Source organism: Xyrauchen texanus, chromosome 42, assembly GCF_025860055.1.
Source record: "Xyrauchen texanus isolate HMW12.3.18 chromosome 42, RBS_HiC_50CHRs, whole genome shotgun sequence".
In the NCBI taxonomy this organism is placed as follows: domain Eukaryota; kingdom Metazoa; phylum Chordata; class Actinopteri; order Cypriniformes; family Catostomidae; genus Xyrauchen; species Xyrauchen texanus.
Genome location: NC_068317.1, coordinates 13,497,556 through 13,523,319, shown reverse-complemented (window position 1 = coordinate 13,523,319; position 25,764 = coordinate 13,497,556). Strand labels below are relative to the sequence as shown.

The 25,764-nt window shown below is 44.3% G+C and overlaps 1 protein-coding gene across 2 annotated transcripts in view; it reads right to left on the bottom strand.

The window, feature by feature from the left end:
* The window catches only part of LOC127634866 (rab effector MyRIP-like), a 189,195-nt gene that overhangs the window by 62,954 nt on the left and 100,477 nt on the right, over positions 1 to 25,764 (bottom strand). For both annotated transcript variants that reach the window (XM_052114590.1, XM_052114591.1), the window contains exon 2: positions 16,945 to 17,166. In XM_052114590.1, coding sequence (XP_051970550.1) covers positions 16,945 to 17,166 — 222 coding nt within the window. The remainder of the gene's footprint in view (positions 1 to 16,944; positions 17,167 to 25,764) is intronic.

Genomic DNA, 25,764 nt, shown 5'->3' with positions numbered 1-25,764 from the left:
TCACATGTGCTCTTATATAGACAGTGGTGACTTGGTTAGCTGGTAAAGGCACTCGCTTTCCACCCGCATCTGAACTATACCAGTTTCTGAGTTCAAACCACTGCTCTGCATCAACTTGACCACCTGACGAGCAGTTCTCACTGTTATGGCAAAGGCTTTACTCACTTTGTTTGCCAACTGCTTTCTTCCACCTTTAGTCTTTCCTTCGTTTCTGTTTATTATGGCCTCAATAACGTTGTAGCCAATGATGGGGTCACTGGCAACCACTGGGTCACTTGACACTAGTATTGGCACCTGTAGGTCATTTGTCGTAGCGGGGTCACTATCTAGTCTGAAACTGACTTCAATCCAGCCAATATATGGGATGGGGGTGTCATTAGCAGCAAGAACTGTCAGTGTCTCATCCTCCAACAGCTCCGATATGGGCCTGACAACAGCGTGGGGAAGGTGGTTCAGTCGCCACGGGTCATTCACTATGCTGGACTGTGCTCCGGTGTCCCATAGGACTTTAACTGGGCGATTGTCCATAACACAGTATACCATACATCTGTTTCCTACAAGGCTTACCAACTGTGGCTGGTGTCGATGAGGTAGGTAGTTAACCACACTTGCAGCTGATGAGGTGCCAGCTACTCTTTCTTTAGGGGCTGTCATTGACTGCATGACTGGGCTGGGTTGTGGCTGTTCATTCTGGGCACTCTGTCTTGGACTACTGCTGGCCCCACCCCAGTAGTCCCTGCCCATTTCCAGACATGGCTCTACATCCACGAGAGAAGTGGCCCTCCTGACCGCATTTGAAACAGTGCAAACAGTTCTCACCCATCCCCTTTTCCTTGCACTTTTTACATCCTTTCACTCTTTGCTTTAGTCCAAGAGGGCGGGGACTTGCCTCCATTACAGCCAGAAACATTTGCTTCATTTCCTTGCGAAGCTCTTCCAACATTTGCTGTGCATTCATGCTGTCAGGCTTAGTCTCATTCCCCTTTACTGTTTTGATTGCCACTGTTGAGTTGGACTCCTTAAGTTTAGAGGGGCTCTGGGCAGGTGTGGATTTTACCTGAGAGTCTGATTGGAGCTCATGCAATTTCGGAGTTTTACCAGCAGTGGACCTTTTCCGCTTCTCTTGTCTCTCACTTTCAACTTTTGCTGCTTCATCCAATCTCTGTATAAGTTCTTCATCTGTTATGCTCACATCGCTGAGGTAGGGTAGAATTTGGAACTTCACTGAATCACTTAACAATCCAGTTTCTATCGAGCGGAGGAACTTGCGCTGAATGACGGCTCTGCTGTACTGTTCATCGGTGTCCTCATTCGCTGCTTTCCATAACAGCTTCTCTTTCAGCTCAATTGCACGGAATACAAAGTTTAAGGCAGTCTCTCTGGGCTCTTGGGAGATATTAAGAAGCTGGTGGTAAAGTTCTGTTGAGCTGTCTACCCTATAGTGGCCTTTAAGAATCGTGAGGAGTGCACTGAGGGTCAGCCCACGCTTGATCTCTAGCATGTCTCTCAAAGGCAGTCCCGGACTGACAGCTCTGATTACAGCTTCCACTACTTCAGTCTGTGTGTGCCCTTTTTCTATTCCCATCTCAATCTGGCGGACTAAACTGAGATACGACAGTTTATCCCTCTGAGCACTCTCTCCAATTTGCCCACAGATTTTAAACTCCCTTCGCAATGTTACCTCAGGCAATGGGTGAGTTGGCTCTAGTCGGCTCTTGAGTGGAGAATCTGTAGTCTTTAGAAGAGAGGCGTGTAGTGCGAAATTTTTCTCCAGCCCTTCCTTTGGAGCTGGTTCCCCTGATGGGTACTCTTGGTCTGGCTGACTGTATCTTTTATTTTGTCTTTCGATGAATGTTAATAGGTCAGCACAGTACTGATTGACTTCATCGGTCTCTTGAGTTTCCTCAACCTCATCCAATACACTCTCTGCCATCTTGATGAGTGCCCGCCGTGTCTTGCTGCAGGGCTCTCCACTGTCCAGGCCATCACATTTCAGTTGCCTGCAGACATCCATGAGAGACACCTCCCCTAGCTGCCATAGAGCTGCACTGACTCGATCACACAGGAGCTGTTTGACGTCCATTTCACTAACATTTGCTGAAGGCTCGAATCTTTGGAAGGAGGGGGATTAATAGTGCTGGTCACTTTGTCGCCTCCTCCTGGCTTGGCTCGCCAAAATATGTTACACTTTTAAGAATGAAGCGGCGTCCACTCTAGGTACAACACATTTATTTCTGTAAGAAATATAGAAAATACAAGTGAGATCAGGAGCAATCTTCGTAACATGTACACTTGAACTTCTCTAATCACGTACTGACTACATTCTCAACTATATTGACATCACTTTTGCCTATAAACAGTTATACGTCTTATTGTACAACCGTTCTCCCATATGCATGACACTGGGCACGTTACCGAACACAGGTTACCTTCTCTAAACCCATAAACACGATAACCACATTTAAACATGTTCAATACTCACTCTGTCATGACATAAAGGTTTGACATATAACATTAAAGTATCACATTATTTTTCTTTACATGAATACAAATTAGTGATGCATGAATTATAGATACATATCCATGAAATGAACAATTCAGTACATCCGCATTTACTCCAGCATTAATTATTATATGAACTCCTCTTCTTACTCTTTTTATCACTGCTTTGTTACTTGTTTTAATCAATTTTTAACTCTCTATGAATTATGCTTATGAACTGACTTCATCCACTTAACATGTTTAACTCAATTTCTGTTACTGTGTTTCTTCCATATTATCTGCAGAGAACAAAAATAATAAAAACATTTTAACACTTAGTCTGAAAACGTCTACAACTATCAATACACTATGAAATACTTAATTTGAAACTTTACAAATTAATAATTTAGGGAATGACACTAGCTGAGGTATTAACATGTTAGCATGGTGAACATAGGCCTGTTAACACATGTGCTGCTAAACACATACTTCTCTCATGTTAGCTTAGCCGGAAAGTGACTAGCTTTTACCGGAGTTATCCACATTGCTGTCCGCCATTTTATGTGCGGGCGCATAGCGGTCATCCCTCACTATTAATCACCGTCTAATTCAACATTTCGTAATCTCTCTGATACCAACTAAAGCTCTACGGAAACATAATATTGTTGTACATTACCACAGTATCAATTAACATCAGCTTACCTGTAAGAAATATAGAAAATACAAGTGAGATCAGGAGCAATCTTCGTAACATGTACACTTGAACTTCTCTAATCACGTACTGACTACACTCTCAACTGTACCAGCGTCAGCTACTGATGCCTAGTCTTGTGTAAAGCTCAGGGTGCCCCCTACTGATGAAACTGAGTTTAGCGAGAAAGGGGGCAATCTTTATATGTATCCTTTAAACACTGGGGCTACATTTAATAATTTTTAACCATGACTTGCACTATACTATACATATAGGCATTATATTCATGCTGTTTAGCCAGAGGGGAACTTGCCCCCACAGTGAGTCTGGTTTCTCCCAAGGTTATTTTTCTCCCATTAACCAACATCAAAGTTTTGTGTTCCTTGCCACAGATGCCTTCGGCTTGCTCACTGGGGTTATAAATACAATTATTATTTAATTACTTATTTTTAAACACAATTCACAGTCATATATTATCTAATTACACAATGAAGACTCATCGACATTATAGACATTACAGTTTATTTTCTGTTAATCCCTGATATTCTGTAAAGCTGCTTTGAAATAACGTGTGTTGCGAAAGGCGCTATACAAATTAAATTTACTTGACTTGACGTGTATCAAATCTCATCGGTTTATGACACAAAAAGTATTAAAACTAGCAAAGTGCACAGAGCTCGCCGTTCACACATGCGAACCTCACATGGCGCTGTGCAACTCATTGATTCAGTTTTCAAACGAATGTTCAGTGAGCTGGCCTATTCGGCTATTACATGAGTACAACAAATGACCTAAACACTCCAATGTCTTGCAAGAAATATTCCACAAAACAAACTCCAGCCAATAGGAGGCATAAGCACAAAGAGCGTGCATAAAGGAGGCATAAGCACAAAGAGCGTGCATATTCATCCACAAACTGTCCCGAAGGAGTGTTATATCCACAAAACAAACTCCAGCCGCTAGGCAGAACCAGCACAAAAAGAAACAAAAAAGGTGCTCAGTCTCCTTGGACGATCAAGTGAATATTCAGTGAGTCAGGCTCACTTGGCTGCATCGAGAGTACAACAAAATGACTTACTCATTCCATTATGAAGGACATTGCTTGCTGTGGGCATGTAAAGATGTCAATATGTAAATAGGAAATATTGCAAATATGGAAATTTGCAAATAGGAAATATGCAAATATTCTCAATTTGGCCGGGAACATTATTGCAAAAGCGATCTTCCGTTGATGTAAGCGTTTATTGCATTCCTTGAATCGATCACATTTCTCCATTGTCTAATTCACAAAGTCTGGGAAAAAAGAAAATGCTGTGGTTCTTCCAAGAAAGTCTTCCTCTACTCCTTGCCTTGCGTAACATGATATCTTTATAGGATGATCTCAGAAATGTGGACAGAATTGATCGGGACCTGTCTCCCTCCGCAGATCTCCGAGCCGGAACTCTGTGAGCTCGCTCGATTTCCAGCTTATCGTTTGTTATGTCGAGCAGACATAGGAAGAGCCCTTATATGAATTTCACCATATCTCGGCCTTCTTCGTCCTCAGGATTTCTAATAATTCGGATGTTGTTTCGCCAGTTACGATTCTCCAAGTCTTCCAACTTTTTCCAGACGTGCTCCAAATCCGCCTTGTTTGCTAGCGGTATTGTATGTATTAATGCAAGATCCTCCAAGTCAGCAATGACCTTTGTCAGCATTGCCGACACGTTCATCAATTGATGCAGAATTTCCTACACTTAACTGTCCAAATTGACTCTTGGGCATTTGGCCTGCTGCACAGGGGTTTCAGCTTGAGAACGTAAGTATCTCTTTTAATGTTTCCAGAGCCCGAGAATTTTGAAGTCTTTGACATATTTTCTTCCAAGGACAGTTAAGAATTAGGGTGTATCAAATCTCATCGGTTTATGACACAAAAATTATTAAAACTAGCAAAGTGCACAGAGCTCGCCGGTCACACGTGCGAACCTCACATGGCGTCACGCGACTCCATTGATTCAGTTTTAAAATAAATGTGTGGATTTTGCAGTTGATCCAAATTCAGCCAAGGGAAAACTGCATTTTGACATACTGTAAATGGAAAAAAATGACAAAGTAACTTTATAGTGTTTATTTTTAAAGGATTAATATCAAGATTTGAAAACTTAATGTCACTAAGATTTAAAAACTGAAATAATAAGATGAATTGTCTCTAAAGAAGGGAAATACTGAATACATTTCTGTGTAGCGGAGGGGGGCGGGAGCGGGTCGGAATATCGCGCGCCCGGTCCCAAATTGGCCTGATGAGGCGTGCGAGGGATAAATGTGGCCGGTGACGATGGTTCGAGAGAGAGAGAATTACGGACATGTCTGTCATGTGTGTGTTGATGTTTGTGCTTTTGGTTTAAGTTTCCATTAAATTATTATTTATATTGACAAGCCGGTTCTCGCCTCCTCCTTGCCCATCCTTAACCGTGTTACATTGGTGCCGAAAGCCCGGGAAGGAGGAGGGATGCCCATTGCAGAGTCCTCGACACTGCCGTCCACCCAGGGGAGCGCTGCTGCCATTTGCCGGGTGACGGAGTAGCCCGACCGCCCGGATGCGGGGAACGGCCGCCGTCCGCGGGGCAAGTGGGTACTGGATACCCCGACTGCCTGGAGCGAGGGAGCCGCTGCCAGGGGCGGAGGAGTGCCCTGCCGTCCCCAGAGACGTGGAGGGGTCGAGGGAGACCACCGTCCACGAGGGGAGGAGGGAAGAAACTCCCTGACCATCCAGAGCGGTAGGGCCACTGCCAGGGGCGGAGGAGTGTCCCCATTTGCTGCCAGGAAAGCGGATGGGCGTTCTGCCCACTGGGGGTCGGAGGTTTGACTCCGGTTCACCCGGGGTTGGAGCGGCTGTCGTCTGCCTGGGTGTGGAGGAGTGTTCGAGGACCACGCGACGGTACATCAGAGAACCGGTGAGTGAGCTTTTTCTCTCTCTCCTCTCTCTCTCTTTCGCACCGTGTTGGCCTTTTCCCTCGCCTATTTTGTTTTCTTTGTTGTTGTTGTCTTCCCCCTCCTGTCTCCTCCCAGGGCGAGGAAGACGGGGATGACCACACGGGACGCAAGATACACCCCGCCCCAGGGATGGGGGTGTACGTCATGCCAGTGGCACCCCGGCCTGAGATAACGCCGGGAGGAGAGTGGAGCGGAGGGGGGCGGGGCCGGGTCAGAATATCATGTGCCATACCAATATCATATATATATATACACACATTTTTAAAAGACTTTTACATTTTATCACCTCGGACAACCTTATTTGTCAATGACCCCAGTACAGACAGTACAGTACAGACAAATTTGCACAAATCTGGACTTTTCCAAAAAGGAGGATATAGTTTCAAGGTTAGGTGATATTTTGGAAATATTAATGCGATAATTTTTTATCAACATTTAGATTAAAATCAAAAAAATTTACACCAACTTGTCCAGGGTAGGAGACCAGCTTAGTACTTAAAACTGATTTATCTTAGACTGAGTATAATAATAATAATAATAATAATGTAATTTAAGGTTAGGGAGAGGGGTCAAAAAGAATATGTAAAAATGTACCCTGAGGACATTTCACCTCCAAACACTTCCAGCTCCGTCCACTGGGGGCAGTGATTTGAAGTGGCATTTCAGCTGAAGAACTTTCAACCTCCTGATGCTGAATTCACTGTGTGAACAGTCTGAAATATTAGAGATGGTAACGATCAAAGAAAGATTGTGAAAATGTGTTGTTCCTGGCTGATGGGTAGCACCTGCAGCTCTGAGGGAATTTACATGAGGGAATTTACTTTTTTTTAACATTATACTGTCACGAATGAAGCTAGGAAGCAAGTTGCAAGTGACAATAAGTTTATTGACAGTCAAAATGTGAAGACTGGGGAAAAGTCCGGGGTGAAGGTTTAGTAACGCAGGGGCTCCAATGGTCAGATGAATGGGGTGAGAAGAGTGATGAGGAGTGCGGAACAAACACGACGAATCCGGGTAACAGCCAACAGAACACGAAACAGGGACAACGAGGGAACTGGACTGGAACTGGACTGGAACTCAGAAGGATCAACACAACCGGACATCACAAACAAACGATCTGACAAAGAGATGAGAAAGTGGTGAGTATTTAAAGGGAATTGAAATGAGTAACAGCTGGTGAAGAGGAGTGATTGCGGCTAAGCGCTGATCATGGTAACGAGTCGTCACGCCCACACATCCACGCACACACACACAAGTAATAAACAAAGTAGGAGACAAGGAAGGGACATAGGATTTAAAAACAGTGACATATACCTTTAAGAAGTCTATTTAGTTCTAAGTGTCACAAATAGAGTAAATAATGGTCATGTACAACTGAAATATGTTTTTGGAGCAAGAAAACTTTACTAACATAATAAGAGGACATCAGGGGGGAAAATAAAATGAGAGAGAGAGAGAAAAAAAAAAACTTCCCCCTTTAAGAAAACTCCCACTCTGTTGAAGGAGCTTTCACATGCCAACAAGCTTTTAGAAGTATGAGGTTTAGAACCCTCTCTTTCAGTTGCAGTGCCTGACCCACAACTAAAAATACCCCTCTGCTGAAAAAGAACAAAGAGAAAAGAGAGGGAGCCATTCTCTTCATCCCTCCTGGGCTTTTTCCTCATATCCTTTTAACTTAGACCAGAGAAAGGAGAGAATACACAGGCAATTTAAGCTCTTGGTGACACTTCAATATACTGTATGAGCTGCTTCAAAAGTCAAAGCTCTTACCCAGCGTCTATATGTAATAAACCGGATGGCATCATCACAATCAAAGAAATGAACACATGCACAACTATAAAGCCCAAACTAATCAGGCAGATTAAATACCAGTGCCTTAGATCTTCAAAATAAAACAATTGCCGGGAGTGCGTCTAATGTAGATCAGAGAAAGTCATCAGTTCATATAGCAGCGGCCAGTAAAACAGTGCTCTTGGGTAAAGGACTAAGCGATGCATTTATGGCAGATATAACCAGCTGAGCGGATCATATCTAAAGTGTGTTTGGCTGATTATATAAGCATGTCTGCTGGACAACTGGATATGTGTATGGGCAGCAGAATAAAGAGAGGCTTCTGGAATCATGTGCACTGCGCGATGACCCATTACCAAACACAACCGCAAGACAGGGAGAAAGGAAGAAAGTAATAAGGAGAGATGAGTCATTTTAAGGTATTTCTTGATGTCTTTTAATAGCACAGTGGGGAATCCTCATCTGTTAAGATTTTAGATACACAGTAACATAACCATTACCTCAAACCATTAATGCACACAAAAAGCATAAACACAAATGCATTATTAATGCTAATGATAATGAAGAAAAAGACATTGTTAATTTTTCATAAGATAATTTCTTGTGGTCAAGAAAGGAATATGCATATATACACACATAAACAACACTTTAACATGCACTCAGACACACACAAAAATGATATATGTCCAACATGCAACATTAGTACATGGTTGGTGCCGAAATGCATTTTGGCAAACAAAAATTTTAAACTTACAGCCTGCCAACATAACATGACAAACGATACACAAAACATTAAAACTGAAGACAACTGTTCAAGCAAATCAGTATGGTTTCCAGTTTTTTGTTATTTACAAAGGTAGTCATTAAGTAAATGTGCAAATATGAGTTCTTCTTTCTAGTGGACCTATGGCCCTGATTTAGTGCACATACATGCAAGTGTAGTGCACTTTAGGTGATGCATGACTGATCTTACAGTAAAATCTGGTTGAATATTTTGTCTGCTTAAATCCATCTGTGATCTTTTACCTTTTACCCACTAAAGACCCCTTGGTGGGTAAAGAGATGGAGCAAGGACCACCTGTTACATAATGTACAAAATTTTGCACATTTGTGTTTTATGCCTTTAATAACATGTGTATGGTACCATCTGTGTAGTTTATGACATTTACATTGCAAATCCATTAAAATAATCATTCATTGATGAACAGCAGGGGTCTGCAACCTTTTTGAGATAATGTGCCATTTTTTATTTTCCTCTCTGTGTGCTATCACTGTGCCATACTCCCTCCAAAAAGATAGAGAGACAGACAGGTAGACCCTCTCCATGCAGAATGCATATGACTATGAGTCTTCATCTAATTTGATGTCAATTGTATACATATGTTACAAAATTACTGTTAATTCTTAAGAAGTAAACGTTTTTTAATGGGTGCAGTTTTAATTATGTTTAGTCAATTTATGAGTCACCGGCTTGTGTCTGTGGAACATTAGAGGAATAGTTGACTTACCCTTATGCCAACCCAGATGTATATGACTTTTGTTCATCTGCTGAACTCAAATGAAGATTTTTAGAGGAATTCCTCACCTGTTTTGATCCATACAATGGCAAATGAATGGATGCCAAAAAATTGGAAGCTCCAAAAATCACATAAGTCAGCATAAAAGTAATCCATAAGACTCCAGAGGTTAAATCAATATCTTCAGAAGTAATATGATAGATGTGGGTGAGAAACAGGTCAATATTGAAATCATTTTGTTTCCTATTAATTCTCCTCTGTGCTCAATCAATCTCCACTTTCACTTTAACATTCTTCTTGTGTTTTTTGTGATTCACATTCTTCATGCATATCGCCCCCCTACTGGGCAGTGAGAAAAATGTACAGCAAAAAAGGTCTCAAATATTGTTCTGTTTTTCACCCACACCTATCATATCACTTCTGAAGTTATGGATTAAAATACTTGAGTTTTATGGATTACTTGTATGCTGCCTTTATGTGCTTTTTGGAGGGTCAAAGTTTTGACACTTGCATTGACACTACAGAGCTGAAATATGTGTTCTGCTGAAGAAAGACAGTTGCACACATCTGAGATGGCATGAGGGTGAGTAAATGATGAGAGAATTTTCATTTTTGGGTGAACTATCCCTTTAAAGACTGTGTATCTTATGTCAGGTTAATAAACTCAGATGTATTTAATTAAACCAAGTAGGGTATTGTTCTGAAAGCAAAAAGCAAATAATATTACACGAAACTGTAGGCTGTCATCTGCTCAACCGCACAGTGTGACCTAAGCAAAGCAGACACGTTTACTTGAGCGACACTCTACTGCTGATCTACCTGATTGGTGTCGTGATAAGCAGATATTATTTATTTTTTCCGCACTGCAAGCTTCTGTTAACTACCACAGTTTCGTCACACTTTCACAATGTTTGCCATTCCCTTCATACTAATGGTGGATCAAACAATAATTTGCAGACCCCCTGATTTTTGAGCAAAGAGGATTTTAAATGGATTATTAAAACCTCCAAAAAATTATTTTTACCTTCGATAATTAAATTAAATGATTATTGCATGCAAAAAAAGAATGTCTGTTGCAGGAATCTTTATTCATATGTCTAAATTTTATCAGTCCAAATCCAATCCAGTCACATACTGTATGTTCCGCTACATACAGTTCTGCATTATGGGAAAGTGTAGTGTTATGGTAATAAAAACGAATTAATTGTATCAGTTGCAGTTAATGTTTGCCAACTATGTCTGACCTCGTTGGAAAAGTCAATCTGTGTTTTTATAATCTAAAATAGATCATGTTTTTGTTTTTTCAGTCACTGTTAATTTATTTGGGGCTGATATGCATTTGACTGGTTTTGCACGTCTTTTCTCTTTTATTCCTGTTTAAAGAAAGTAGCAATTATTATCTTATTTCAATGTGAATCCTCTACTTTCCAGTCATTATTAAAACTTTAAGTAACAAAAGGAGGTTTTACATGGTTCCTCGGTAGCCATTGGTTCCGTATTTTCCATGGGAGAAAAGCAGAGGGCGGCTCAATGGATCGAAGCCACAACTTGCTTAGTCACAACTTACAGTGCACACTGCGCAAGATATAAACGATTTTTTGTTTCTTTTTAGGGGCTGCTGCTTGTCATTGACCATCTCACAGAGCTTTATTTAATCAGAATTTTTGCTTTTATTTATTCAGTTCCCTTAAGCACAGTTTGATCTGATGGATAGCTCCCACTGATCTACAATATATCGCTCCTGATTTCCAATACACTAGTGCATTGTGTGACAATAACTTAAGAGAATAGTGAACAATTTCACATCTTGCTGAGTTCTATTCCTGGTAAATGAGAAATAACTCACTCTTGGAGAAACACAAACCATTTAATTTAATTTTCCTAGGGTTTTTTTAAATTAAAATGGAATACATTCACTCTATTGAGCTGAAGCAGTTGTGGGCAATTGATCAAACGCATCATTGCTATTGCACCACATCTTGTGTCGTCTATGCAAAATGCCTGCACAAAGAGGTGGCAAGATCACAAAAAAAGTTATGTAAAATCGCCTGTAGATGTCAGACGTGCACTCCACATAAAATGTAATGAAATGCAACCATTACTGATGCACATTTATTGACAAATAGTTGTAATTAAAATGTTTATATTAAAAAGGTGATACTGTGTCCCGTGATTTACACCGGGGTCGCAGTTACTGACCTGGGTGCCCCCTCAAAAAGATGTTTTTCCACCTATCATATTAATATATTTAAAAATAAAACAAAAATTCTGAGGGCTGGGTTGTACATTTTGATAGTATGTATTGAGCATTTACTTGCCACATTAATATTGAATGTGTGCTCACAGTGTGTCTATGATCTATCTGCTTTTTTCAGCGGATTTGATGACATCTCATCCAAACCCAATTTAGAGTCACAACTATCCCCCTTATGAAATTAACATTATCACATTGTTCTTTAATAATTGAAACATTTACAGCATGTTTGTGATATAAATCATTACTGTGATATGAAATTACTCATGCCAAGATTTAAAATTGTGGTCAAACGGCTCACACCTAGTCTCTATAAAGTTTCTAATTATCCAATAAATTATGTAAACTTGATTGATAATTGCATTTCAAAAAGGCATTTCAGAAGAATACAAAAAAACTATGTTTGTTCCTGAAAGCAGTCACTTCATCAAGAAACTTACTCTCTCACATTCTGTACACTGATATTGGGAGTGTATGCAAGGTAAAAGCCTGCAGGAGAGGGTCAAGTAAGGAGACGTATAATTCAATTTTGAGTGAACACATCTTTCCAGACGCCTTCCTCTCTGTCAGCTCACATAAAAGAGCATTTAAAAGCTGCTCTGCTCTCTTCAATTACTGTCAGACTCATCCACGGGATGCTTTATGACTGCCCTCTGTCCTAAATATGAGTTTGAAAGGGCTAAAACACTAATGCATTCCAGAATAACTGTTGTGGTAATGTGTTAAATATGAACTATTTTGATGATTATATTTGAAAAGTATATTTTTACTTTATCTGACTAAAATGTGAGTGGTACTTACCCGTGCAAAAGTTTCCACTATGATGCTAGAGTTGCTTGGTTGTTGCTTACTGACCCAAAACAAAGAGCGCACCCTCAAGTTTCTAATATATTCTGGTCTCCTTCAGTGTAATTGTATGGGAATTTACCCACATTTAATCATCAGCCATGTAAAATGTAGGTCTTGCACATGGCATATCAAAGGTTACATGTCATAGAATGTAAAGGGAAAATGTGGTAGTTTAATTTCACAGATGGATGTGCAGGCTATGCTGACGAAGAATTATGTTTTCTAGATGATTCTTCTTCAGCCCTGGTTTTAAACAGCTTTTCTTGTATGTATTTCTTATCCATCCACCCACAGTGAAGATGATTGAAGCAGACCTCAACTTACAGTATTACACCTGTCAGGCTCTATCTGCACACTCACACAACATGATTTCACCATCTGTGCAATGAGCCATCCAAACCCTCGAGTCTGTGTTTTTGTCTGAAGCTTACAAGACGCAGTGATACCCAGTGACAGTGCAAAAAAAATAAAAAATAATCTCTAGCAAAATGAAACTAACAAACATTTACTTTCATGAATTTGGCATATGCTTTAATCCAAAAGCATTTGAAGCATTTTCAAATGTGTGTATGTGTACTCCCTGGGAATCAGATCCATGACCTTGGTGTATCCCGTGACATGCACTTCCAGTTGAGCTATTGGAACCCTATACACAGGCAAACACTCAATAACACACATATTTACAGTTAAAATGTGTTACTGAATGTGTTAATGGACTGAGTGTAAGTGTGAGCGGAGGTGTGTGACTGCAACATGTGAGTCAGCAACACACATACTGTCAATGAATTGTGCCCTGTAAGCTTGTCGGTTATTTGCATGCGCTGTCAGCATTGGTTTAGCGGCCCATTCGCTGCTGAACGCACTTTCTGCGTGCATCTAGCAGGCCTGATCTGATCTAAAATGTATAAATTAATACAAAATTCATTAATGTCTTAAAATTTATAAAATGTATTTTATCGCCTGCTTTCATCTGGGGGGTAATAACGCACTGTACATTTTTGTGTTTGAAGCTCAGTCTATAATGAGCCTAATTTACATTCCGTGTTTGCATGAAACGGAATGACAATGACTTCATTTAAATACTCAATACACAGAGCAGTTTCAGCGCTGATTGCACCTGCTTAAAATACAGTGCGGGTGGTTTGTGAATACAACGCAGGTTTTTGCAGTTTGCACTGAAATATCACATGCAAAAGTGGTGCAAATGTTTAGTGAATTCGCCCCTAAGATTCCACTTAAATTAATGGTTTGGATTAATTAAATATAAATTAAGCTCTATTGACAGCATCTGTGGCATGCAATCACTTAACACAGAAATAATTTTACCTTTCAAACTTTAAAAGAAAGTATAGCTATTCACTTTAAAATTGAAGTCTGTCAGGCACTGTTCTAAAATAAATGTTAAAATACACACTATTTCAAAAGTATAGCTACAAAACTCACTTACTCATCTTGTCTGTGTAAAGTTATATAGAATCTTTCAACTCTTGTCATGACTATGGTAAACTCGCATAGTAAACATGCAAGGATAACAGTTAAAGACATATTTACATAGAAAAAAGAAAATCTGTCCACAGCAATTACAAATTACATCTGTCAAGATCAGTAGTCTCATTGTTAACACTGTCCTAATCAGTCGTGATAACATGTTTCCAGCGAGAAGTGATGTGTCTGTCCAAAATGAAAGCGGAAATGCTAAGTGACACGCTGCAATCATGGCCAATCAGAACACATTTGATGAATTACATACAATTTCAGCTGGATTTTGGACCAATGAGAAATCACTGTGGGCAGGGCTACCCAGCACAATGCAACAAAAATAGAATCTAAGCGTCCAAAGCTATTACTTGAAGTGGTGAGGACTGGTTAGGACAAAATCATATTTTTTTGTTAATACTTGTTGCTTTATTACATCATGTTTGGTTAGGAAATCATGCAAAAGTACTATTTTGGAAGAAGAATACCAAGTTCTTGACAATCTGCACGATGCAAACTAATAGGTCCTTTGAAATGTAATTTTTTAAACAAATCGGCTCGCACACTCCATGGACCAATCTGATAGGTCCTTCAGCAACTGTTAATGTATCTTTGTCTAACATTTCAATTGTCTTAGTTACTTGCAGGTAAACTGGTACCACTGCCGCACACTACAACAGTTTTCTCTCTAAAACCCTCCTCCTCCCCAGCACCACATATCTAGATCTGCTCGAGGGGATTTCAAGTCTAATAGTGAAGTAGCAGTATGTCTGAAATGCTCAAGATAGCTTGTCTGTGTATGTTCTTGAAATAGCAAGCCTTTGTACTTGCTTTACAGCAGCAGTGTAAGCAGATATAGTCTGCCAAGACCAAACCCACCAACTTGTCAAATCCTTTTTTACACCATAATTTTATTTCAAGAGTTGTCATGACTGAAATTAAATAAGCTTTTAAACCTTCCAGAATGCTTGTTCATTCAATGAAAGTGTACTACAGTAAATGCAATTTCTGACAGTCTCTTTTTTTTCTACTTTAGAAAAATGGAATTCAATAATCAACAGCATGTCATAGAATCTGTTGATAGAGCTTGGCTTGTTTGCAACCCAGAACATTCCTTTAATTACAAACCCAATAAACATGCCATTTAAAGCTCTTTACAAAAGCAATTAAAATATTTTCTTATCACAGATGCATGGGGTAATGATCATAACAGCAAAGAAAAAAGTTCTGTAATTTAGATGGTGAATCACATCTCTCTCAAAAGGCCATCTGATTGCCTAACCGCATTAATTTCAAGAAACACGCAATTTAATTTCACGTTGATGTTATCAGTTTAGTGCGCTAAAGCCTGGGTTACATCTTTCAAATTTTTGGCAAGCGAGAGACGGGAAATAATTATATGCTGATATCACGAAATGCAAGATGATATCTAGTAATATGAAATTCATGAGTCTGATTTTTCATATAGGTAGTGTTTCATGGAGGAGACATGAAAGGAATCTCTCCAGGAATTAATTCTGGTGGAGAATCCACGCCTCGGGCTCAGAGTGAGTGTACACATGAGAGAAATATGAAGAGTGAGAGACAGCCAATGTGAGAGTGTGAGACAGAGTGAGAAAGATAGGGAAGAGAAACAGCTAAAAGGATGATAGGAAACATTTCTCTGAGTGATTTATATTGTATTACACACTACTAATCCCCTAAGGAGCACCCATGTGCACTCTTAATACACACACCTTTAGTTCAGGATCTACAGTCACACCACATGACCCATACAAACTATAAATCATCTACATATGCTGCCAACATTTTCACCATCTCTGTTTCCTTATTCCCCTCTCCTTCTATCTACACTTCTCCTTACAGATACACTTACACAGTCACACATAGTCAAATCTCCAGATGGCTGGACACATATTCAGCAGTCATAAAAATGGTTTTTATTAAATAAAATAGGGTTGAAAATGTGCTATCATTTCTCAAACATCTACTACTATTGCCAAAACACACAGAAGCAAATCCCTGATAGTATTTACACACACGTAGACACAAAGTCACATCACAATGAGGCTGGGCACATATTCAGCAGTCGAAACAAAAGCGTTTATGAACTCAAACAGGGCTGAAAATGTGTTCAAACAAACATCTATTACTATCGAACAACACACAAACAGGCAAAACAACGATAGTATTTTCACACATGCGCGCACACACACACCTTTTTTCTGTAGCTTCCATTTACTCTAAAACACACTTTCTTCCATCTATACTCTCATTCTTCCCTTTACACCCTGACATTCTCCCCCATTAACAATGCTGGTTTTTGTGTATGCATCTCTCCCTGTTCGAGTTCCTAGTGAAACTTCATTTATGTGTTTGTATTTGTGTGAATGTGAGTATCATACAGGAATCATGGATTCACCTGTTTGTGCATCTCAGTCTTTATAAACATGTGTATGAGTGTGTTTTGTGTGTATGTAGGTCAGATTTTGCCAACATTGTGGGGACCAAATGTTCCCAAAAGGATAGAAAATCCTAGGAAATCATCAACATAGCAGCCAAAAGTCCCCACCAGAGAAATGTCTTATAAAACATACCATCTTAATTAAACATACTATATAATGCCGTAAATGTCTTAAGGAAAATGTGAAAATACAAATTCTTTCTGTAAGAATTAGGTTTAGGGTTAAGGGTTTGAAAGTCTCCTCCATGATAGAAAAATAAACATTTGTGTATGTGTGTGTGTGTGTGTGTTATAATATATTGTTTACAGTCTCTATATCCAGCTCTAATTGCATAACACCATGCATTTACCAGCTCCTCTGACAGGTAGTACAGACATACTCCTTCCATCTAGGTGTATATATGTGCGTGTGCATGCACATGTTTATGTATGTATGTGTGACACTGACCTGCTCTTTTGGCAGGCGGCGCAGATGTAGCCTCTCTCGCTCTGGCTGTATGTCCGGCAGGATTTGCAGACGTTGTAGTGGCAGTCCAGACATGGGCGTCTGGGGTTCAGGAGGAAGGTGAACGGAGAACAGCAGCGGATGCAGCAGTGCTCGTTGAACTTGTGCTGCTTAGACAGAAGCAAACAGCGACTGCCCTCCTCTTCCAATTCCTGCTTCATTTCACTACAGAGCGAGAGAGAGAGAGAGAAAAAGAGAGAGATGGGGTGGCAGTGGAGGGATTTGGAGAGAGCGAATGAGAGAGGGAATGGGAGGGGTTAAAGAGAAAGTAGGGAGAGAGAGAGAGAGAGAGAGAGAGAGAGAGAGAGAGAGAGAGAGAGAGAGAGAAGGTGAGTGGGTGCATCTGAAGGAGAGGTTGAAGGCACACAGCCATGCAGAATAATTGGAGAATCTGTGAGGAATGAAAAATTAAAAGGAAAAATAATTCAGAGGGAGGAGTGTGGGGCTTAAGGACACAGTCCATGTCTTTTGCTCTATGTCTGTTCATATGCACATCTTTACTTATCTAAATGGGGATGAACAGTAACAAGATTTATATTGTATTTATAGAAAGCTAATTAGAATTAAAAAAAGAGGAACCTAAACTTGACCCCTAAACATAAAAGAAAATCTTTTACATAAAAAATTGGTTTAATAAAATATCTTTTTTCAAAGTGATTTACATATTCAGATTTAGAACAAAAAAATTGGATTTACAATTATATATAGAGATTTATAACTATATATTCGGATTTACAACTAAATATTCAGATTTACAATTAAATATTGAGATTGTTAAATATACATTTAGATTTAAAATTATATTCGTATATATACAGTTGAAGTTAGAAGTTTACACACACCTTAGCCAAATACATTTGAGCCAAACTCAGTTCCCCTTCTGTCGCTCTCTCCACGTTGTGTCAGAGAAGCGACACTAGGGGTCTCTCTTGAGCGCCGATATTCACCTCTGAACTATGAAAAAAGGCCAATGAGAGTTGGCAACCAGTATTTGCATGTCCCGCCCCCGGACATACGGGTATTTAAGCAGCGCAAATACGGGAGTTCATTCAGAAAATTTCTTCAGAGCTGATGGTCGTGTTTGCAGACTGCTGCGTTTTACACACCGAATTCCTGCTATCCTCTGCTGCATGCTGTTGGATTCTACGGCGCACAACAGCGGCTTTCTCCTGTTTGCACGGCTGTGCACTTCCTGCCCCTGAACGACAGTTGCAGATAAGAAAGATCTCTCACGAGTTCTTTCATTCATAAAAGAGTGATTTTATTTAAAAGAATAATTTCCTCTAAAAGAGCAAAAACACAGCGACGTTGAACGTCCTTTTAAGGACGCGTCTTTATAAAGATGACTTTCCGCCCCTGTGTTGTTCCTGGATGCGGTAGAGTACTCTCCGCTTCCGACGGCCACAAGCGTTGTCTCGTGTGTCTGGGCAGTGATCACACTGAGGCTGCGTTTGTGGATGGTTCATGTTCTCATTGCGAGAACATGACCATGACAACGTTGCGGTCGCGGCTTGCTTACAACCGTAAGCAGGCTACTCCAGCCGCCCCCCGCGTCGTTCCTTCCCACGGGATTGAGGACGATGCGGCTGGCGATGGAGGCGATTCGAGGATGGCAGCGGGTGCAGCTCCGCCGGGTACGCCCCCTCGGACCACCCGTGCCCCGGCACGCTCGTTGACTCCCGTCCCCGCTCGAGGTGGCGGCGACTCGCCTCACAGCCAGTCTGCCTACCCTCTTGCGATGGAAGCAGATGAGTTTGCCGCGACATCGGAGGGCGTGGGCTCTCATGCTGAGGGCTCCTCTGGGCTGACGCCTTCGGGCTTGCACGCCCAGGAGGAGGCCGACGCACAGATGTACGATATGCTTTCCTGGGCAGCCAACAGCGTGGGTCTGGATTGGAACCCTCCATCCTCCCCACAGCCATCACGGCTAGATGATTGGTTCTTGGGTGTTGGGCGCCGCTCACAGCCTCGCCCCCCCGGTTCCTTTCTTCCCGGAGGTGCATGATGAGCTGACGTCTTCGTGGAGAGCACCCCTCTCCACTCCTCGCACCGCCACCTGCTCATCCGCCCTCGCCACCCTCGACGGCGGAGTGCGCCACGGGTACACGGAGATCCCCCAGGTGGATAGAGCTGTTGCGCTCCACTTATGTCCCGGAAGCACTACCACCTGGCAGGGCCGCCCTGTACTCCCTTCCCGGTCCTGTAGAGCAACATCCTCGCTCACCGCGAAGGCCTACAGCGCTACCGGACGCACCGCTTCCGCCCTGCATGTCATGGCTCTCCTGCAGGTCCACCAAGCCATGGCACTTCGCAACATGCACGGGGGTGGCCCTGATCCCGACACGCTGCAGGAACTGCGCTCAGCGACCGACCTCGCCCTGAGAGCGACGAAGGTCACAGCGCAGGCACTCGGGCAGGCGATGGCCACTCTGGTGGTCCAGGAACGTCAGCAATGGCTGGACTTGGTTGAGATGCGTGAAGCTGACAAGACTCGCTTCCTCAACGCCCCTGTCTCCCAGTTCGGCCTCTTCAGCGACACCGTTGAGGACTTGCCCAGCAGTTCTCCCTGGTGAAGAAGCAGACGGAGGCCATTTCGCACATCATGCCGCGCCGCAAGCTTGCCGCCACGGCCCAGGCCCCACCTGCTCGCCGAGGGCGTCCTCCCGTGGCCAGAAGACCTTTTGCTCCGCCCCAACCTGGGCCCAGCTCTCAGCCCCGGCATCGAGCAAACCGCAGGAAGCGTATGCCCCCTGCCTCACGGACCCCTTCGAGGACCCGGAAGGCTCCCAAGCGTCCCTGAGACAGCGGACCCATAGGACAAGAAGTTAGCTCCGGAGGTGGTAAGACCACTCCGTCCCCCGGTGGAGGGTCGGGAGGAGAATCTTTTGTTTTTTCATTTGCTGCACCCCCTGACGGGGGCTGCGGTACCCAAATTCTCAATAAAAGAGCTATTTCCTTTACCTCTGGGTCACATGGCCCGCAAATGCTGCTCTCACGGCACTGTGCTTTCAGGCCTCAACTGTCTCGGCGCCCAGGATGCGGTGCTCCCGCCCTCAGCCCCACGACTGTTCCCCGGCCGGCCGGTTCAGACGAGTCCAGAGGACGCCAGCATCAGACATCCTCCTCAGTCACGAACCCGCCCCCTGCCGGGTGCGCGGAACAAGGTAAGTGCTTTGAGTTTATTCTCAGCACCAGAGCCTCGGGACGCCACAGCGCCTCCCGACGGCACGTTACCTGTTCTGCACCGCTGCGAAGCCCCACCGGGTACGTCCAAAATACTCGTCCCCTTGGTGCCCCTAGCACGGAGCTTAGAGGCATGGCTTTCACTGCCCAGCTCGTCACGGTGGCTGCACCGGACCATCCGTCTCAGTTATGCAATTCAGTTTGCCAGGTCTCCGCCCCCCTTCGTGGGCGTTCGTTCCTCCGCAGTGCACAGCGAACATGCCCACTCCCTGCGCGAGGAAATCGCCTCCCTTCTAATCAAGGACGCGATAGAGCCTGTCCCTCCGACCGAAGCGAAGAAGGGTTTCTACAGCCCTTACTTCGTTGTACCCAAGAAAGGCGCCGGCATACGACCGATCTTGGACCTGCGAATTTTCAATCGGACCTTGTCCAAACTCCCGTTCAAAATGCTTACCCAGAAACAAATTTTATCTGGTGTCCGGCATCTAGATTGGTTCACAGCGGTAGACCTGAAGGACGCGTACTTCCACGTCTCAATTCGCCCTCGACATCGACCCTTTCTACGGTTCACGTTCGACGGCCAGGCGTATCAGTACAAGGTCCTCCCCTTCGGCCTGTCTCTGTCCCCTCGCGTCTTCACGAAGGTCGCAGAGGCGGCTCTTGCCCCGCTACGAGGAGCGGGCATACGCATACTCAATTACCTCGACGATTGGCTCATTTTGGCCTCCTCGCAGGAATTACTATGCACACACAGAGACCAGGTGCTCGAGCACCTCAGCCGTTTAGGGTTTCAGGTCAACTGGGAAAAGAGCAAGCTCACCCCGGTCTAGAGCATCTCTTTTCTCGGTTCGGAGTTAGACAGTCTCAATGACAGCACGTCTCTCCAACGAGCATGCTCAGTCAGTGCTGGAATGCCTCGCTTCTTTCGAACCAGGCACCGTGGTACCTTTGAAACGTTTCCAACGGCTCCTGGGGCATATAGCATCCTCCGCGGCAGCCGCGCCACTGGGGTTGATGCATATGAGACCACTTCAGCATTGGCTCCAGACTCGAGTCCCGAGACGAGCATGGCGCAACGGCATGCACGGCGTGGAAGTTACCCCTGCCTGCCGCCAAACCTTCAAACCCTGGACAGACCTCTGCTTTCTACGGGCAGGAGTACCCTTGCAGCAGGTGTCCCGTTGCATTCTGGTTACAACCGACGCCTCCAAATTGGGTTGGGGGCACCGTGTGCAACGGGCGCGCAGCCGCAGGCCGGTGGAACCGAGGCCCGCTGCGCTGGCACATCAACTGCCTAGAGCTGCTGGCCGTTTTTCTTGCCCTGAAGAAATTTCTTCCGTTGATTCGTGGCAAGCACGTCCTAGTCAGGACAGACAGCACCACGGTGGTGGCCTACATAAACCGCCAAGGCGGAGTACGCTCCCTCCACATGTCACAGCTCGCCCATCGTCTCCTCCTTTGGAGTCAGCAGCGACTGGAGTCACTGCGCGCCACTCACATCCCCGGCAACCTCAATGTGATAGCGGACGCGCTGTCAAGACAAAACTTGCCCGGCGGAGAGTGGAGGCTCCACCCCCAATCGGTCCAGCTGATTTGGGACAGGTTCGGCAAGGCCCAGGTAGACCTGTTTGCCTCCCAGGAAACCTCCCACTGTCCGCTCTGGTATGCCCTCACAGAGGCTCCCCTTGGGACAGATGCTCTGGCGCACAGCTGGCCCACGGGGCTGCACAAGTACGCTTTTCCCCCAGTGAGCCTTCTTGCACAGGTGCTATGCAAGGTCAGGGAGGACAAGGAGCAAGTCACTCTGGTGGCCCCCTACTGGCCCAACCGGACGTGGTTTTGGATCTCACGCTCCTCATGACAGCCCCTCCCTGGAGAATTCCCTGAGGAAGGACCTTCTTTCTCAGGGGCGGGGCACGCTCTGGCATCCGCATCCAGACCTCTGGAATCTCCACGTCTGGTCCCTGGGCCGGGACGCAGAGGATCTAGCCGGCCTGGCCGTCATAGACCCTATTAACCAAGCCAGAGCCCCTTCGACCAGGCATCTTTACGCCCTGAAGTGGCGTCTGTTCATGGACTGGTGTTCTTCCGAGCCGAAGACCCGCAGAAGTCGCGCAGTTAGGTCAGTGCTCGTGTTTCTTCAGGAGAGGCTGGAGAGGAGGCTGTCCCCTCCACCCTCAAGGTGTATGTTGCCCGGTAGAGCGGCAAGTCTCTTGGTAAGCACGACTTAATCATCAGGTTCCTAAAAGGTGCCCGGAGGATGACTCCCTCCGGCCTAACCTGTTTCCCTCCTGGGATCTCTCGAGTCGATCCTTATGGGACTCCGGAGACCCCCTTCGAGCAGCTTGACTCAGTTGGACTCAGGGCCCTCTCTCTCAAGACCGCCCTGCTGATCGCGCTCGCTTCCATCAAGAGGGTCGGGGACCTGCATGCGTTCTCTGTTAGCGGCGCTTGCCTGGAGTTCGGTCCGGCGGACACTTCGTGATCCTAAGACGCTGACCGGGCTACATGCCCAAGGTTCCTACCACACCCTTCAGGGATCAGGTGGTGAACCTGCAAGCGCTGCCCCGGGAGGAGGCAGACCCAGCCCTTTCACTGCTGTGTCCAGTACATGCCTTACGTATTTACCTGGACCGCACACAGAGCACCAGATGCTCTGAGCAGGTCTTCGTCTGCTTTGGGGGACAGCAGAAAGGGAATGCTGTCTCCAAGCAGAGACTCGCCCACTGGGTTGTCGACGCCATTTCCCTGGCTTATCACACCCAGGCCGTGCCCCCCCTTTGTGGGTCCGAGCCCACTCCACCAGGAGTGTTGCGTCCTCATGGGCACTGGCTAGGGGCACTGCCCTAGCAGACATTTGTAGAGCAGCGGGCTGGGCAACACCTAACACATTTGCGAGATTCTACAATCTCCGAGTTGAGTCAGTATCGTCCCGTGTTCTCTCAGGTACCGAGCCCGTAGAACTCGGTGGCATGTCCACGATCTGACCGGGTGAATCACTTGCACCCAGCGCCCTTCCCCCTAACCAGGGGAAACAGTGCGCCTTCATTCCCAGGAGATCCCAGGTTTTGGACACTGGTTGACTCCTCCCTAGCCCTCGTGGGTCGCAGTTCTGCAGAGGAACTCGCCGACCCAAACCACTGCGGGTACCGCAAGCTACCCTGTACTGGTATAGGTGCCCCACAGGTAAGGCCTCCTGTTCGGACTCCCCCTGTGTGTAAAACCACGGTTCTGTCCCCTCACGAGTTGACTCCGTGTTTCCCTTAGGCAGTTACAGCTGCCTCGGTTGCCGTGCTGTATGCTTCCCCCCTCTGCGAGGCTGGATCTACCACCGCACTACTTTTCCGCATAAGACCTAAGTATAGGTCATGCGATGTATTTGCCACTCAAAATTTGCCTCCCCTCCCGGGTAGGTGTGGCCTCCGCAGGGTCTTCTCCGCCCTAATAAGGGCTAAGACCCCCTTCTCTCAATGCGTGTAAGGGCGAGAAACATAGAGAGAAAAGAGGCCCAGCCAGGCTGGCCCGTTCCCATGTTGGCGGCCATCACCTTGTTCCCCCCTCCAGGGTAACGATAAGGAATCCTGATGGCTTAAATGGGGCATTGGGGAAGGGTACGTGCAGCCTGATACAGTTGGTCATTCTGCACGTAGGAATACCTGCTCGCTCCTGTATCAGCAGATCACGTACACGGTTCAGCGCATGGCTCTTTTTAAGTGGACCCTTGTGTCGCTTCTCTGACACAACGTGGAGAGAGCGACAGAAGGGGAACGTCTAGGTTACGTATGTAACCTCCGTTCCCGATGGAGGAGCGAGGCGTTGTGTCTCTCCTGCCACGTCGCTGAGCCGAGCCCCTGTTGTGGCCGGACCATTTCCGGCTCCTCAGAAAAATCCTGAATGAACTCCCGTATTTGCGCCGCTTAAATACCCGTATGTCCGGGGGCGGGACATGCAAATACTGGTTGCCAACTCTCATTGGCCTTTTTTCATAGTTCAGAGGTGAATATCGGCGCTCAAGAGAGACCCCTAGTGTCGCTTCTCTGACACAACGTCTCGTTCCCTCCATCGGGGAACGGAGGTTACATACGTAACCTAGACGTTTTTCACAATTCCTGACATTTAATTGTAGAAAACATTCCCTGTCTTAGGTCAGTTAGGATCACTACTTTATTTTAAGAATGTGAAATGTCAGAATAATAGTAGAGAGAATTATTTATTTCAACTTTTATTTCTTTCATCACATTTCCAGTGGGTAAGAAGTTTACATACACTTTGTTAGTATTTTGTACCATTGCCTTTAAATTGTTTAACTTGGATAAAAAATTTTGGGTAGCCAAAGTAGCCAGAAAAAAAGTTGCTGGAATTTTGGCCCATTCCTCCAGACAGAACTAGTGTAACTGTAGTCTGGCTTTTTTATGGTGGCGTTGGAGCAGTGGCTTCTTCCTTGCTGAGCAGTCTTTCAGGTTATGTCGATATAGGACTCAATTGACTGTGGATATAGATTCTTGTCTACCTGTTTCCTCCAGCATCTTCACAAGGTCCTTTGCTGTTGTTCTAGGATTGATTTGCACTTTTTAAACCAAACTATATTCATCTCTAGGAGACAGAATGCGTCTTCTTCCTGAGCAGTCTGACTGTCACAATCCCCTGTTGTCGTGTTTTTGTTTTGTTTTCCCATCGTGGACGTTTTATTTGTTCCAGTCTTGTTTGCCTTCTTCATTCTCAATAAAAACCGCATTTAGATCCTCACCCCTCGTCTGCCTTCACCTGCCTTCATAACACTGATGGCTGTGTGGTCCCATGGTGTTTATACTTGCGTACTATTGTTTGTACAGATGAACGTGGTACCTTCAGTCATTTGGAAATTTCTCCCAAAGATAAACCAGACTTGTGGAGGTCCACAATTGTTTTCTGAGGTCTTGGCTGATTTCTTTTACCATGATGGCAAGCAAAGAGGCACTGAGTTTGAAGGTAGGCCTTAAAATACATCCACAGGTACACCTCCAATTGACTGCAATTAGCCTATGAGAAGTTAATTAGTTAATTGCCTAAACCCTTTACATAATTTTCTAGAATTTTCAAAGCTGCTTAAAGGAACCGTTAACTTAGTGTATGTAAACTTGTGACCCACTGGAATTGTGATATAGTCAGTTAAAAGTGAACAATCTGTCAGTAAACAATTTTGGAAAAATGACTCATGTCATCCAAAAAGTATATGTCCTGATCAACTTTCCAAAACTATTGTTTGCTAATATGAAATCTGTGGAGTGGTTAAAAAATGAGTTTAATTTACTTCAACCTAAATGTATGTAAACTTCTGACTTCAACTGTAAATGACTTGAAGTTCAATCATGAAACTCTACATGGCACCTCCAACCAAGCTCACTTGTCTATATCTGTTACATAATGATTGTATGCATTTCTAATTGTGTGTCTGTGTTTTTTCTAGCAGTGGCAAGCAGAGATGGAAACTCGGACTTGAGTCGCACTTAGTCTAAGCCTTCAGTGTGATTCATGCCATTAAGAAGTTTCACAATGAATAAGACACCCTATGCCTTTGGACATCATACATTATGTCGCTGA